Source organism: Myotis nattereri, assembly GCF_964212035.1.
Source record: "Myotis nattereri genome assembly, chromosome: X".
Taxonomy (NCBI): domain Eukaryota; kingdom Metazoa; phylum Chordata; class Mammalia; order Chiroptera; family Vespertilionidae; genus Myotis; species Myotis nattereri.
In genome coordinates, this window is record NC_138078.1 from 147,259,336 (window position 1) to 147,274,515 (window position 15,180).

Here is a 15,180-nt window from a genome sequence, read left to right on the forward strand (position 1 = left end):
TCTACTAGCAAACAAATACCATCTGGAAAATTACCCTTCTTAGAGCAGACAAGGAGAAAGCTCTATAACTTATCTTTGTGCACTTCAAAAGAGTACCAGGAACAAGCAAGCCGTAAAATCAACCTCTCTAAATTCATTTAGAGATTAACCAAAGCAGCATTGTCTTATAATCAGATATTAAAATTAACATACACATATACACACAAACTAATAATGCTAAATATTGTAACAGGAGCAAGATAACATTTGAACTGAATTTTCACAGTCTGGAAAATGCCATTACTATTTTCCTTCTGGCTTTCTTTTCTGTGGTTGGAAAAGCAAAGCCCCTTAGTTTACACTTCATCTTCCACCAATGATAGTTAGAGTCCCAAAAAAGTGACTTTTTCATGAGTTTCCTGCAGGCTATCAGTTAGGACGGTCAACATTTTTCTTGCATAGTTTTCAGTGATTGCATATTGGCTAACAATCGTTTTAAATTTTTAAAAAATCTTTAAAAAAAAGAAAAAGAATTAAACCATAGCAATCTTATTTACTCTTTCATGAAATCTTTGTAATGCAACATCACAGAAGTCTAACTGCATTTTCTCCTAAAGAGATTAACTTCCAGAAATTATTATGTAGTGCAACTGGTTAACTTGTAGGAAAGAGACAACACACTAATATAACTTCACCATCCAGATATGGGAAATGTGTTTTGGGTACCCAGTTAATAAAATATATCCACGGTCTGCAATGTCCTTCCTGTTTTGTATCCAGCACAATCCTTTCATTCTAGTTGAAGAGAATGGAATCAGGATCTTGGTTCGCCATCTGTGCTATATGCTTTAACACATCCTTCTTGGTAATGATTCCAAGCAGTCGCCTAAAAGACAAAACAAGACAATAAAACAAAAAAATCTGTAGTTGAAATAACATTCTCAAAGAGGATACTTTTCCTCTTCAGACATATTTGCCAATGCTATCTCTGATAAGGGTTTAATCTCCAAATGTTACATGGAACTCATACAACAAAAGAGAGATAAACAATCTAATAAAAAAATGGGGAAAGGACCTAAATCAGTGATGGCGAACCTTTTGAGCTCGGAGTGTCAGCATTTTGAAAAACCCTAACTTAACTCTGGTGCCGTGGCACATATAGAAATTTTTTGATATTTGCAACCATAGTAAAACAAAGATTTATATTTTTAATATTTGTTTTATATATTTAAATGCCATTTAAAAAAGAAAAATCAACCCAAAAAATGAGTTCGCGTGTCACCTCTGACACGTGTGTCATAGGTTCGCCATCACTGACCTAAATAGACACTTTTCAAAAGAGGACATACAGAAGGCCAAGAGACATATGCAAATATGCTCAAAGTCAATCATTCCAGAGATGCAAATCAAAACAGTAATGAGGTACCATCTCACACCTGTCAGAATGGCTATCATCAACAAATCAACAAACAACAAATGCTGGCAAGGATATGGAGAAAAAGGAACCCTTGTGCACTGCTGGTGGGAATGCAGACTGGTGCAGCCACTATGGAAGACAGTATGGAGTTTCCTCAAAAAGTTAAACATGGAACTCCCATTCAACCCAGTAATCCTACTTCTAGGAATATATCCCAAGAAATCAGAAATATCAACAGAAAAGATATATGTACCCCTATGTTCATAGCAGCACAATTTATGATAGCTAAGATTTGGAAACAGCCTAAGTGCCCATCTGCAGATGAGTGGATTAAAAAAAGTGGTATATCTACACAATGGAATACTATGCTGCTGTAAAAAAAAGAAGGAACTTTTACCATTTGCAACAGCATGGATGGACCTGGAGAGCATTATGCTAAGTGAAATAAGCTAGTCAGAGAAAGATAAATATCACATGATCTCACTCATTTGTGGAATATAATGAACAACATTAACTGATGAACAAAAATAGATCCAGAGACAAAGAAACACCGAACAGACCATCCAACCTCAGAGGGAAGGAAGGGGTGGGTAAGGGAGGGGGTAAGGTAAGAGAGCAACCAAAGAACTTGTATGCATACATTTTAGCAAAATTAATGGACATGGACACTGGAGCAGCAGGGGGCTTGTCCTGGGGGGTGGGAGTGGTCGGGGAGGGGTTGAGTGGGGAAAAAGGAGACAAATGTAATACTTTAAACAATAAAAAAGGGGGGAAAAAGAAATATTCCAGAAAGAAAGAACTTTGGCCTTAGGAGTCAGAAGATTGATGTTTAAAGCCTACCTGTACTATATATTAACTGGGAGTGCTAGTATAAATCTTCCAACCTCACTGAAACTTGGTTTTCTCATCCTCATATAAGAATAACAAAAGTAGCCCTAGTCAGTTTAGCTCAGTGGATAGAGCGTCAGCCTAAGGACTAAAGGGTCCCAGGTTCGATTCAGGCCAAGGGCACATGCCCAGGTTGCGGGCTCGATCCCCAGTGGGGGGCATGCAGGAGGCAGCCGATCGGTGATTCTCTCCCATCATTGATGTTTCTACCTTTCTCTCCCTCTCTCTTCCTCTCTGAAATCAATAAATTAAAAAAAAAAGAATAACAAAAGTATTGTAAGGACCAAATACTGTACATATAATACTTAATACCATTATAATTTCATAAGAACACAGCTATTTCTTTTGTGGGGAGGAATTGAGTTATATATAATATGCAACCTGCAGTTCACACCTCTCAAACCCACTTTCTTCCTCAAACTCCTTTTTTGTAAATTATTACGATAAAAGAAACACATCCATCTTCATTTCAGAGCTTCAGAAAGGCCTGTAAGTGCTACTAATGTTCACGTGAATTACATTCTTTCTTTCTACAGTCTTTCCCCCACAACCCAATTCGCCTTCACCAAAGAGCTCTTACCCATTGTGTGTAACCAGGCACTGCCGCAGTCCCAGCTTGCGGAAGATATCCACAACAATCTCCATGGGGGTAAGGTCAGTCACAGTGAAGGGGCTGAGATCCAGGATGTTCCGAAGCTTTAGAGTGGGTGGAGTGTATGGTGGCATTGGAGGAGAATGCTCAGTGAAATAAATGATGGACGTGCTCACAACTCCATCCTGTTTTTTACGAGCATTTTCTATTTGAAAAATAGGGAGAAAATGTTGAAAATTAAACTGCTATTTCTGGCTCCTAACTAGTCCCCTCTTCCCTCCATCTTCCCCCATTTTATGAATATTTATTTATTTCCACAGTGAATTCTATTATCCCTTTTCTGGAATCCTTACCAATTGAAATAATGAGATCTCTTCGGAGGACAAAACCCACAAGCCTTTGGGACTCCCGGGACACCACTACTGGGAAGCCACTGTAAGTGGTCTCACTGATTACGGTCTCTACATCTTCCACAGTCATACTGTCCTGAGTAAGGACAGTCAACAAAGGATCATTTCTCCGGGGTTTCATCACATCCATTGCCAGGGTCTTATGAGCAAACTCTTCTTTAGCTTCAAGAAAGGGGTATCCATTGAGACGGATGTGGGCATCATAGATGCCTTCCCGCCCAAGAGCATCTGCCACCCATTTGCTTGTCATTGCTGCAGCCATCAGAGGCACAATGTATTCCAAGCCACCAGTTAGTTCAAACATTATGACAACCAGAGAAACAGTCATCCGAGTCACTCCACCTGCAAAGAAACAGGCACAGGCTATTGAAGGTGGGAAGAGTATAGGATTCATTACAATTATTTACCTGCTACAGGCCTTACTCAGGCAAAGCTTACTTAACAGAAACATTGCTAAAAGGACGTCTCACTCACAACTGTCGACCCCAGCAATGCATTAAAGGAAGTTTACAATGGAAATGAATCAGAGTTCTCAAAATAACATCTGCAAAAGTATGAGATGCCTTTCTGATTCTTCTTTTTGTTTTGTCTATTGTGCTCCCCCCATTATAAAAGTAGCTGCAGAAGATATCCATAATCTGTGTAACACTACAGAGGCCAGAGGTTCTCTGCAACGTGCAGGCCCATTGTGTAAAATTCAGAAAATAAAAAACAAGTATATCATTATCTATAAGTTCACTGCCCAGAAATAAGTAGAGTAAAATAACTTGAATAAATTTTTCAAGTTGTTTACTATGACAAAAAATGTTTTTCATGAGTAAGCTCATACTACATGTTTAATTCCCCACATGTTCTCACCTCCCCCACTTTATGCTGGGAACATTTTGTATATTATTACAAATTTATTTAACACTATTTAAATATGTTAAATATTAACATCACATTCAATGGTTGCATAGTATAACATTACATAGATGCACCATATTTTATTTAACCAGTCCCTTACTGTGTATTTCATGTTGATTCCAACTTTTTGCTATTATAAATAACATCATGATGAACATTCTTGTGCAGATATATTTGTATACATTTCTGATACAAATTTGTATACATTTCTGATCATTTCCTCCATATGCTGGAATTTGAGAGTAGAATTACTCTTAAAAGGGAGGAATGTAGATATATAGCAAAGAATGTTTTCTTTTTAAAGTATTTAACAATTATTTAATAAAAGAGTATGCTATCATAGACAATAGACAATTTTTAATAATATACACATGTTCCCAACATAAAGTGGGGGAGGAAGAGCATGTGAGGAATTACATATAATGTGAGCAGTCAGAGAACTACTCTCTGGGGAAAAACTTTTAACATGAAATCTGAAGGCTGAAAGGAACCAACTATGCTATAGCTTTGGGAGGAGCATTCCTAGAAGGGGCAGCAAGTACAAAGATCAGGATGAAGGAATAGGCTTGACATATCTGAAAAAACTCAGAGCGGTATGGGAAAATAAATACCCGTACTTTGGACAATCAAGAATGCTTTCTTAAAGCACTTAAAAAATGGCAAACCCAACAGAAAATGGTCACTTAAAAAAATCTGCAGTCAATTGTATTTAATATCACTCTTCTTAGTATGTCACCTGGGTAGCAACTTTGAAATCAATGCAAACACTACTCACCTAAGCAGGCTGCAGCCCCAACCATCGCATAAAGGCCAGGAGTGATACAGTCAGCTCCTTGGCTACACCAGCTATTGAAGATGGCCCAGTCATGGTGGTAATAAGCCATTTGTTCCATTCCTACTCCTAAAAGTCGACCTGCTATAGCACCAACAGCCATGCTAGGGATAAAGAGACCAGAAGGGATCTGCAAAGAGAAAGTAATAGATGGTTAGTAAGAAATAATGTCATTGCCTGGTATATGTAAGGGCTAGAGGATTGACCCTCTGTGAAGCAAACAGGCCAATGACAATGTAACTATATACTATGCTAGTAAGTGGCTATAAAGATATGTGTAACTACAGGGACTAGGGGTTCTCTGGAATGTGCAGGCAAGTATGACCGCAAAGAATCTTACCCTGATTCGGGGTCCACCAGGCTAGAGCCTGAACTCTCCAGACCAACAAAAAACTGGAGGCAGAAATTAAGCCTTTCCCAAAGAAAAAGGAAAATAGATGGAGTTTCTCATATATGAAGACATTTTCCCCAATTTTTAATTCTTATCAACAACAATTATCTTTTACTGACTATCTACTATGTTCTATTCTGGATGCTCTAAAGATAAGATTTCAGGACGTAGGTACTCTTATTCTCAAATCACAAAGAACCTAAGATTCAGAGAAATTAAGTAATTTACCCAAGGCCAAGATTTAGTAAATACTGATGATGGAGTTTAAATGCAATGCTCATACCCACTCTTATGTACTGAATCTTAACCCACTGCTCACACAAAAAGAATGGCACATGAGGTTTCAGTTTATTTTGTGACAATACAAAGAAAGATTAAATGATTAATTATTTTAAATCAGGTAGTGATTATGGTTGCATGACTATCCAGAAAAGGAACCCTCATCTGTCTCTCCACTCTTTTTTTTTTTTTAACTCCTAGGATACTACAGTGAATTCTCAATTTTCTGAGCTAAGAGAAGGACATGATGACAAAGATAATCAAAACAGCAGATTATTTTTAAATAGCTTGTGTTTGATTTTTTGGATTATATTTGAATCCAGGAAAATGACTTTAAATAAAAGAATGAAGCCAGAGGTGAAAATTACTTGAGAAGCACTGCAAAACTTTTCAGGGTGTTGAGGAGGATGGAAGATTTGATCTCAGAGATTTCAGTACTGTCTAAACTGCATTGCTGTCTCTAATCCCCTGGTTTGAATCTCCACTTCCCTAGAGAATGAAGGCAATAACTTGGTAGTGGGGTGCTAAAGAAAAGGCACAAATTAAAACCAGGAAGGAGGAGGAAAATATGTTAACAAATTTTCTTTTCTGGTTTCTTCTGAAACATGGAAATAATAATGGGTACTAAAAGTAAAACTTGCTGTCTTGATGTCTCATTTTGACAGTTTAAATATTAATTGAGGATCAACTGTGAATTCCTTGATAATTGGACACTGATATCAAATGTATAAAATGCATTTACATAGCCCAGCCAGTGTGGCTCAATAGTTGGATGTCAACCTATGAACCAGGAGGTCACGGTTTGAATCCTGGTCAGTTAGGGCACATGCCTGGGCTGTGGGCTCAACACCCAGTGTGGGGCGTGCAGGAGGCAGCCGATCAATGATTCTCTCTTATCACTGATGTTTCCATCTCCGTCTCCCTTCTTCTCTGAAATCAATAAAAATATATTTTTAAAAATACATTTACATATATATTGGGATAAACTATATGAAGTTGCTATTTTAGTGGTCAAAATGGTTGAATATTGGCAACTTTATTTGGTCCAACCTAATATTTTGCTTTATCAGTAAACTCTAAAGCCACCCTATAAGGACCGATACTATATTGGATAGATATTATTTTAATACACAATGCATAGAAATAAATACCTCACTATCCTTTTTGAGGGGCAAAATATTTTTTAACTAAAAAGAAGACAACATTTCTACTTAAAATCTCAACACTGAAGTTTGCATTTGGTCTAAAACTAGTCTTGGATCATTTTAGATAGAGGTACAATTGTCCAAGAAGTTATGAGGGCATATGGAGGTAAAAAGGGCTTTCGGGGTTGAGTAATAACGTTGGATGAAGTTGGAAGCGCCACATGAGCTATGAGGATTGTGTGATATCTTGGCTCTGCCCTCCAAACCCACAGCCACACATATACCCACTGAGTACCAAAAGAATCTCCTCACCTTCATGCCAAAGGTGAATATAGTAATGACAATTTTCATTATGAGTGTCAAGGCCAGCTGCCACATGGCACTGTAGACTCCCGCACCAGCAGGTCTGTCAGGCAGGTCACCACCCTTGCTTGAGTTGAAATAGTTTTCATAATCACAGAGCTTAGAGGAGTCCAGAAGGCCACAGTCATTAAATAGTTCAGAAATGAGCTCACTTGTGCTCATTCGGGTGTATTCATTGGGGAAAGCCAGGATGGCAGTGATGGCTGTCACAACAAGTACCTCTATGACAGGATACTTGCCCAATTGGGTGGTCTTACGCTTCCGACACCAGGCAATGTTTGTGCGGATAAATAAAGCTCCCCACAGACCACCAAATATGCCCAGCAGAATGAATGGCACAAGCTCAAAGAGATGCCACGGGGTGTGAAACTCCACGTAAAATAGAACCAGACGGCTGTTCCCAAATGGATTGATGGAGCGTAGGGTAAATGCTGCCACCAAGGCAGCAAAGAACGAACGCCACAGTGTTTTGAGGGGGAAATAGTAGCTGACCTGTGAGAGAGAAGGGGGAAAGGTAAACTCAGTCAATATGCAGAAACTGTTTCAGGTAAAAAGTTGGTGCTGTAGGAATTAAGAACTGAGAATGAAAACTGCCCAGAGATCTCTGGTCACATGATAAAGTACTCAGTTATGCAAAGCACTTTGGGACTACCATGTACATAGACACTAGCCATGATTCCCAACACAAAAGCATGCACATGTGCTGCAAATAGTTAAAAGTATTACCTCTTCAAGGCTGAATAATACTCCGCCAATAGGTGCCCCAAAGGCGACAGATACACCAGCTGCTGCTGCAGCCGACAAGACCTACAACCCAAAACTCAAAATTAACAATAGAATGATGCCACTTTCCTACCATCAATCACAGTTTTAAAAGGAGTGCTAGTGGCTACTAAACATTTTTTTTAAAAAAAACTTTACATGCACCATATGCAGTTTATAAAAAAATGAAGTTCAATTTATACTTTGAAAGCAAACATTGTATTTGGATTTTGAACACATATTTCACATGCTGTAATAAATAAATGGTCTTTCATTTATAATCAATCTAGGTATGCTTTATTCCAAATTATGCCCCCACCTTCAATACACACAATTCCATAACTGACTTTGAGTCTGTATTCATCACCTAAATGAAGTACTTTCAATGATGTGTTTACATAACATTTTCTTTGTAAAGAAACACTTCTTAAATTAAATTTTAAGGAAGGTTCTAATGACACAAAACTAAAGTTACAATTAGTTCACAGCTATTCAGGAGCTGCAAATATTCATATAATAGATATTTAAGTTTTCCTATACTATGTATCCTACTCCATGTCTAGTGACCTACGGAAAAAGAAATAGGAGGTAACTAGAAGCAAGTTTGGGAATATATTTTGAAGGAAAGAGAAGATCTATGTATGTTTAGGTATGGAAAGATAAAGGGCTAAGGGGGAAGGGGAAAGCATGACAAACACAAGAAGTAATGGAAAGATAAAGTCCTGTCATCAGATTCTGGTTGCTGTGGAGTAATAATATGATTTGGGGTAGTAAGGAAGTATTTAAAAGAAAAAGTAGACAAAAATTGAGAGGTTTTTGTGGATGTGTTACCATTTCTTTTTTTAATTGTTGACAGTATTACAGATGTCACCCATTTTCCCCCTTTGCCCCCCCCCCCTCCACCCAGCCCCCACCCCACCCCAGGCCTTCATCACATTATTATCATCTGTGTCCATGGGTTATGCATATATGTTCTTTGGATAATCTCTTTCCATCCCCCCTACTCCCACCTCCCCTGAGTTTCTTAAGAATAAAATGGTTCTTGGCAAAATAAGTAAACAGATTTCTCTGGGAGTATAGGATGACCAAGGGAAACGAAAGGGAGGAAAGAGTGAACTCTTTGAAGCTAGCTGGGGAGGACTTAGAAATTTATGGCTATGATGGTTTTCATCTGAGAAGAATGACAGTCAACATGGAACTTGAGAAAGGGGATTTTAGTAACTGTTTAGGATGAATTACGTGGGAGAAAAATCGAGGTGGCTTGTTTGCTATAATTTTAAGTTGTAGAGTGGAGTTTATGCCCTTACTTTTCAAATCTTTATTTTATTCAACCATCTGCCCACTTTGACCAGGCCCTGGGACACAAAAGGGTTGCTGCCAATCAACAGGAAAAAATAACTGGAAAGTCTAAATAAGCAATAGCAAGTCAACTAAAACTTCAAATATTCGTGAGTCTAGTTAGAGAAATATATTACATCTGTTCAGAGAAACAGCCAAATCAAACTCCCCTCTCATTTTATAAGAAATTATTTGAACAAAAAAAATTTAATTTTATGGAATGAAAGTAATTAGCAATCTAAAGTTCTAAAGTCACCTCTACCCCTGCAAAACCAGCAACAATCAACATTTCACTCTTGTCAAAGCTGAAAAAACAGTTTTGCCATATAACATTATTGCCATATAACAACTTCACCAACTTAATACTACCTTTATATTCCTCTACCATTCAGATATATATGTCTCTCTCTAGCTTTCCTCTCTTTCCAGGAAGTTTCCCCCCTTGAACTATCAAAATGTATTCCAGCTTTTTCCGCCATCAGTCCGTGCCTCCATAATGGTGCGCATGAATGTCCTGGCTGATGCTCTGAAGAGTATCAACAATGCCGAAAAGAGAGGCAAACACCAGGTTCTCATCAGGCCATGCTCCAAAGTCATCGTCCGGTTTCTGACTGTGATGATGAAGCATGGTTACATTGGCAAATTTGAAATTATTGATGACCACAGAGCTGGGAAAATTGTTGTGAACCTCACAGGCAGGTTGAACAAGTGTGGAGTAATCAGCCCCAGATTTGATGTGCAACTCAAAGATCTAGAAAAATGGCAGAACAACTTGCTTCCGTCCCGTCAGTTTGGTTTCATTGTACTGACAACCACAGTGGGCATCATGAACCATGAAGAAGCAAGACGAAAACACACAGGAGGGAAAATCCTGGGGTTCTTTTTCTAGGGATGTAATACATACATGCAAATAAAATGCCTCAAAAGACAAAAAATGTATTTCATATTTAAAATTTCAACACCTTTGAGTTTCCTTCTAGGTCTTAATTTTTTTCCTTTGTTTTCAAAATAAACCACTAGGTTCCAATTTTATGAGAAACCCTTTATAATAGAATGGCCTTGGTATTGACCCATTCCATATGTGATTTCTTTGTAATTCAAGGAAAATAGAGCAAGAACCATTATTTTCTTAAATCTCTAATTATAGCAGGACAAAAGTAAACAATGACCTGGAACATTTTTCTAAAATGCTCTTCTTTCTCAAAATCCTCAACATGAGAACTCCTACAGAGATGCTTTGGTGGAACTAATTTAGCGTGGTTGAGACAGAAGGCAGAGGGAGATCCAAGACACAGAGCTGAATGCCATTTGGTGTTAGGTAGAAATAAAACACGAAGAGTCTGGCATCTGAAACAAATGCTGAGTGTGTATTCTTTCATAGGAATAGACTTCTTTTTTAAAATCTTCTATTGTTTAACTTAATTTATAATAGAGACTACACACAATTGTATAGAATTATATATAATAAAAAGTTTAAGTCCTTACTTCACCTTTATTGTCACCTCACTTCCCATTCACCAGAAGTAGACATTTTTTTTTTTAACAGTTTGGGGTAAAACCACTTTCCAGACATTTTCTTTCTAGGTGCACATACACACACCTATTAAAAACATTAGTTAGCCCAGCCAGTGTTGCTCAGTGGTTAAGCATCAACCTGTGAACCAGGAGGGCTCAGTTTGATTCCCAGTCAGGGCACATGCCTGGGTTGTAGGCTTGATCCCCAGTGTGGGACATGCAGGAGGCAGCTGATCAATGATTCTCTCTCATCATTGATGTTTTTATCCCTCTCTCCCTCTCACTTCTTCTCTAAAATCAATAAAAAATATTTTTTAAATAAATAATAATAAAAAATAAAAATACTAATTAAATTATACTAGATACATTATTCTGAAATTGTTTTTTAAAAAACCTAACAGTGTTCTCTGGCCATACTTTCATGTCAGTATATAAAGGGCTATCTCAGTCTTTTTAAAAGTTGCATAGTTTTCAATAGTATGGATGTAAGATTATTCAGTCAGGCCCTTACTGTGCACATTGTGATAATTTCAGCTTTTTGCTATATTGATAAATAATGCGCTGGCTATCCCCATACATCTTTGAGCACACACATGCTAGCATGTCTGTAGGATAAATTCCTAGAAGTGGAACTTCTAGGTCAAAGGGCATTTGAATTAACATTGGTAGAATCCCCAAATTTTCATCCCTAAGAATTACCATTTATGTTTTCACCCAAAACAAATAAACAAACAGAGAAAGAGAGAGAGGGAGAGAGAGAGAGAGAGAGAGAGAGAGAGAGAGAGAGAGAGAGAGAGAGAGAGAGAGACTGACTCTTAAGGCCGTTTGTTATTACCTCTCTGCGTTTGGCTTCATTCTTCCTGTATTTGTTGAAGCAGTGGCACAGGATGTTCCCACAACAGCAAGCCACGTGCACTAGAGGGCCCTCTTTGCCCAGGCTCAAGCCAGAAGACACTGCGAGCACCAACGTGATGGTTTTGATAATCAGGGTCCACTTACCCAAGTAGCCCCTAATAATAAAACCACTCAAGATAGTTTTTATCTGCAGGTCAAACACAAAAACACTGGATATAGACTAAGCAAGTAAACCAAACTAAGAAGCAATAATCTGGACCTCATTATAGAAACTATACCTTTTGAACATACAAATGCTAGACCTACAGTGATCCTAGTTTGGGAGGGAGGCCAGGAACCCAAGAAAGTGAGAACTGTTCTTTAAGTTTTCATGTTTCTTGTTTCTTTTTTGGCCATGTGATAGCTGGGCAAGGGAGTATTGTAAGTATGAGAGTGTGTATATGAAGGGGAGGTGGAAAGGGAAGGTATTTTCCTTACAGACTAATATAGCCTTGATTCCCTGCCAGAAAAATTTGTAACTGTGACTTCGTCAGGAAACAGAGAGGGGCAAGGTCATCTGGGTAACCTTAAATCTCAGTGGTTTCAATCAATGTCAAGCAATCTAAATCAAAAATAATTACAAACAGGGTTTTAATCACCCTTTTTTCTAGCCCAAATCAGATTGTAGAAAATACAGCCAAATAGTTTTATTTATTCTGCTATAACAAAGTTGACAATACCACTACATTTTCAAGCCAGAATCTTGAGATCTACCCTGGGAAGCTTCTTGATTAGGGAGTGGTAGAGGTCTTCAGGGGCCTAGTTCTCCAGTAACCCACAGGAGGCTAGGAATCAACTCCTTTTAATATCGAGGTGGCTCAGGCGGGGAGGAAACTTAGGGAACACCTAGAGAGGCCCTAGATTGCCTCAAGATCTAACCTTGTTTAATATTCATATTGTGGTATACATATCAAAGGATTTTAACCAAAAAGGGTTCATTATTGTTACCATTTATAAGCCATTTTAGAGACCTACCTCAGGGATTCCAGAGCCACAGGCATAAGGTGCAAACACCTTGACAAGAGACACGGCAAGGAAGGCAAACAGTAGAGCCCAGAGGACGTACATGAAATAATTGACTATGTAGGCAAAGGCTCCCTAAAGCAGGGAAAAAAGAAAAGAAGTTTTCTTAGCTCAGACAGCCTCAGTAAGGCATGCAGCTCTTCTGAGTAATAGATTTTCAGGAGAGGAAGTCAGAGAGAAAAAAACCTAATATTAAATTGCTTCAGATGTTTCCCGATTATCAGCAAAGCTTCTACTAAAAACACTGTCAGTCCATTTTCTTCTGAAAATGAAGGGCTTGCTACACCCAAAAGAAACTGACAATGGCTTCTAAGGATAAACAAGAACCAGGGAAAACAAATTCCTGAAGCAAATTCACTTTCTATATGAGTGGTTTGATAGGTTTTGTAGCCAACGGTACAGTTGACCCTTAAACAGATACTGACCCCTAAGCAGCTGAAAATCCCCATATAACTTTTTTTAAATTTTTCAATTATAGTTTACATCAGTATTACTTTGTATTAGTTTCAGGTGTATATCAGAGCAGATAGACAACCATATACTTTACAAAGTGATCCCCCAATATTTCAATTACCCACCTGGCCCTATACATAGTTATTAGAATATTATTGACTATATTCTCTATCTGTAATTTCCATTCCTGCAACTATTCTGAAATTATCCATTTGTACTTTTTTTTAAATATATTTTATTTATTTTTTACAGAGAGGAAGGGAGAAGGATAGAGAGTTAGAAACATCGATGAGAGAGAAACAGCGATCAGCTGCCTCCTGCACACCTACCATTGGGGATGTGCCCGCAACCAAGGTACATGCCCTTGACTGGAACCGAACCTGGGACCTTTCAGTCCACAGACCGACGCTCTATCCACTGAGCCAAACCGGTTCGGGCTCCATTTGTACTTCTTAATCCCTTCGTCTTTTTCACCCAGTGCCCCAACCCCTCTGGCAACTACCACTCTGTTCTCTGTATCTATGAGTCTATTTCTATTTTGTTCATTTATTTTGTTCTTTAGATTCCCCATATAACTTTTGACTCCCCCCAAACTTAACTACAGTTGGCCCTTCACATCCATGGATTAAACCAACTGAAAAGAAAAAACTATCTTTGATATGCAGTTGGGAAACCACGGATGGCAATATGAAAATACTGTGTTCCATCTGTGGTTGGTTGAATCCCTGGAGGTCTGAATCCATGAAGGAGAACACAAAGGGCTGATTATATTTAGTAGTATTGAAAAAATTCTGCATATAAGTGGACCTGCACAGTGCACAGTTAAAAACTGTATTGTTCAAGAGTTAACTGTAGCCTGGCCAGCCTGGCTCAGTGGTTGAGCGTCGACCTATGAACCAGGAGCTCAGGGTTCAATTCCTGGTCAGGGCATGTGCCCAGGTTGCGGGTTCAATCCCCAGGAGGGGGCATGCAGAAGGCAGCCAAATAATGATTCTCTCTCATCACTGAGGTTTCTCTCTCCCTCTCCTTTCCTCTCTAAAATCAATAAAAATATGTTTTTTTAAAGTCAACTTTATTAAGATTAACAGGCCTTCTATTCAAATGGCAGGACCTTGGCTACACATTTGAAGTTTGGGTTGGCTCTAAAGTTTCATTAAATTCACCTTTGGCAACCTACCTCGGTGTCAAATTCTCATAGAAGGTATAGTGTCTAAAATTCATGGGTGTTTTTCTTAAAATACACAATTATGTTCTGTAGAGAATGATCACATCTTTGAGAGAATTTTGCTACTACAGATTCAGCAACAAGTTTATGTAGTAGGAAGTTTCAGACTCTGACCATAAAACAAAACCAGTAAAATGACAGATATCCCAAAGAATAAAATGGCAATAGCTATTTTTTAAATGGAGAAAATAGAATCAAGGTAATATACTTTTGAAACTACCCTATGATAACAAAGTCTGTGAGAAAATAAATCTAATTTTAACCACCAATAGGAAATCACCAACATTAAAGGGCTTGCAAATAGTTATGTCCCATAAAAAAACCTATTTTGAACATAAGGAGATTATGCATGCTGATATACATATTAGAAGTTGAAATTCAATCAAATTACACAAAACTCAATGAACTTTTGACTTTTTAAAACATTATACTATTTAAAAAATTGCTGACCTAGACAAGGAGAACCAAAATGGATAGGTTTTTTCTGAATTATAATTTTGACACAGGTTTTCCATTATCTTACTCCCTCAGAGAAACATATATTTGTTCTCTCTTTGCCTTTGGAATGTAGCTAGGGAAGAGGACTCCAGAAATTGGAAACAAAGAGGAAAGGGGGGAGAAAGGGAACATAGCTGAAATTGGCTAGAGGCAGAGACCCGGAGGCCAAGTTCTTGGCAGGAGAACTCTTAAAACCCAGAAGACTTTTTCCCCAAGCAAGGATTTTGTTCATAAAAAGGAGAGCCAGATAAATTTTTTACTTGAAAAATC

At 38.1% G+C, this 15,180-nt stretch overlaps 2 protein-coding genes across 2 annotated transcripts in view; one reads left to right on the forward strand and one right to left on the reverse strand.

Annotated features, from left to right (window-relative positions):
• Positions 1 to 705: 705 nt before the first annotated feature.
• The window catches only part of CLCN5 (chloride voltage-gated channel 5), a 62,431-nt gene continuing 47,956 nt past the window's right edge, over positions 706 to 15,180 (reverse strand). Inside the window, exons 6-13 of the mRNA XM_081081501.1 lie at positions 12,687 to 12,809; positions 11,653 to 11,859; positions 7,929 to 8,009; positions 7,152 to 7,694; positions 4,968 to 5,154; positions 3,230 to 3,628; positions 2,865 to 3,081; positions 706 to 865 (exon numbers count right to left, since the gene is read on the reverse strand). Of these exons, the coding sequence (XP_080937627.1) occupies positions 775 to 865; positions 2,865 to 3,081; positions 3,230 to 3,628; positions 4,968 to 5,154; positions 7,152 to 7,694; positions 7,929 to 8,009; positions 11,653 to 11,859; positions 12,687 to 12,809 (1,848 nt within the window). The 3' untranslated portion in view covers positions 706 to 774. The remainder of the gene's footprint in view (positions 866 to 2,864; positions 3,082 to 3,229; positions 3,629 to 4,967; positions 5,155 to 7,151; positions 7,695 to 7,928; positions 8,010 to 11,652; positions 11,860 to 12,686; positions 12,810 to 15,180) is intronic.
• LOC308510911 (small ribosomal subunit protein uS8-like) lies at positions 9,775 to 10,191 on the forward strand (the record flags this gene model as incomplete). Its single annotated transcript, XM_081080983.1, has 1 exon — positions 9,775 to 10,191. The coding sequence occupies exon 1, from the start codon at positions 9,799 to 9,801 to the stop codon at positions 10,189 to 10,191; it is 393 nt and encodes a 130-aa protein (XP_080937109.1). The 5' UTR covers positions 9,775 to 9,798.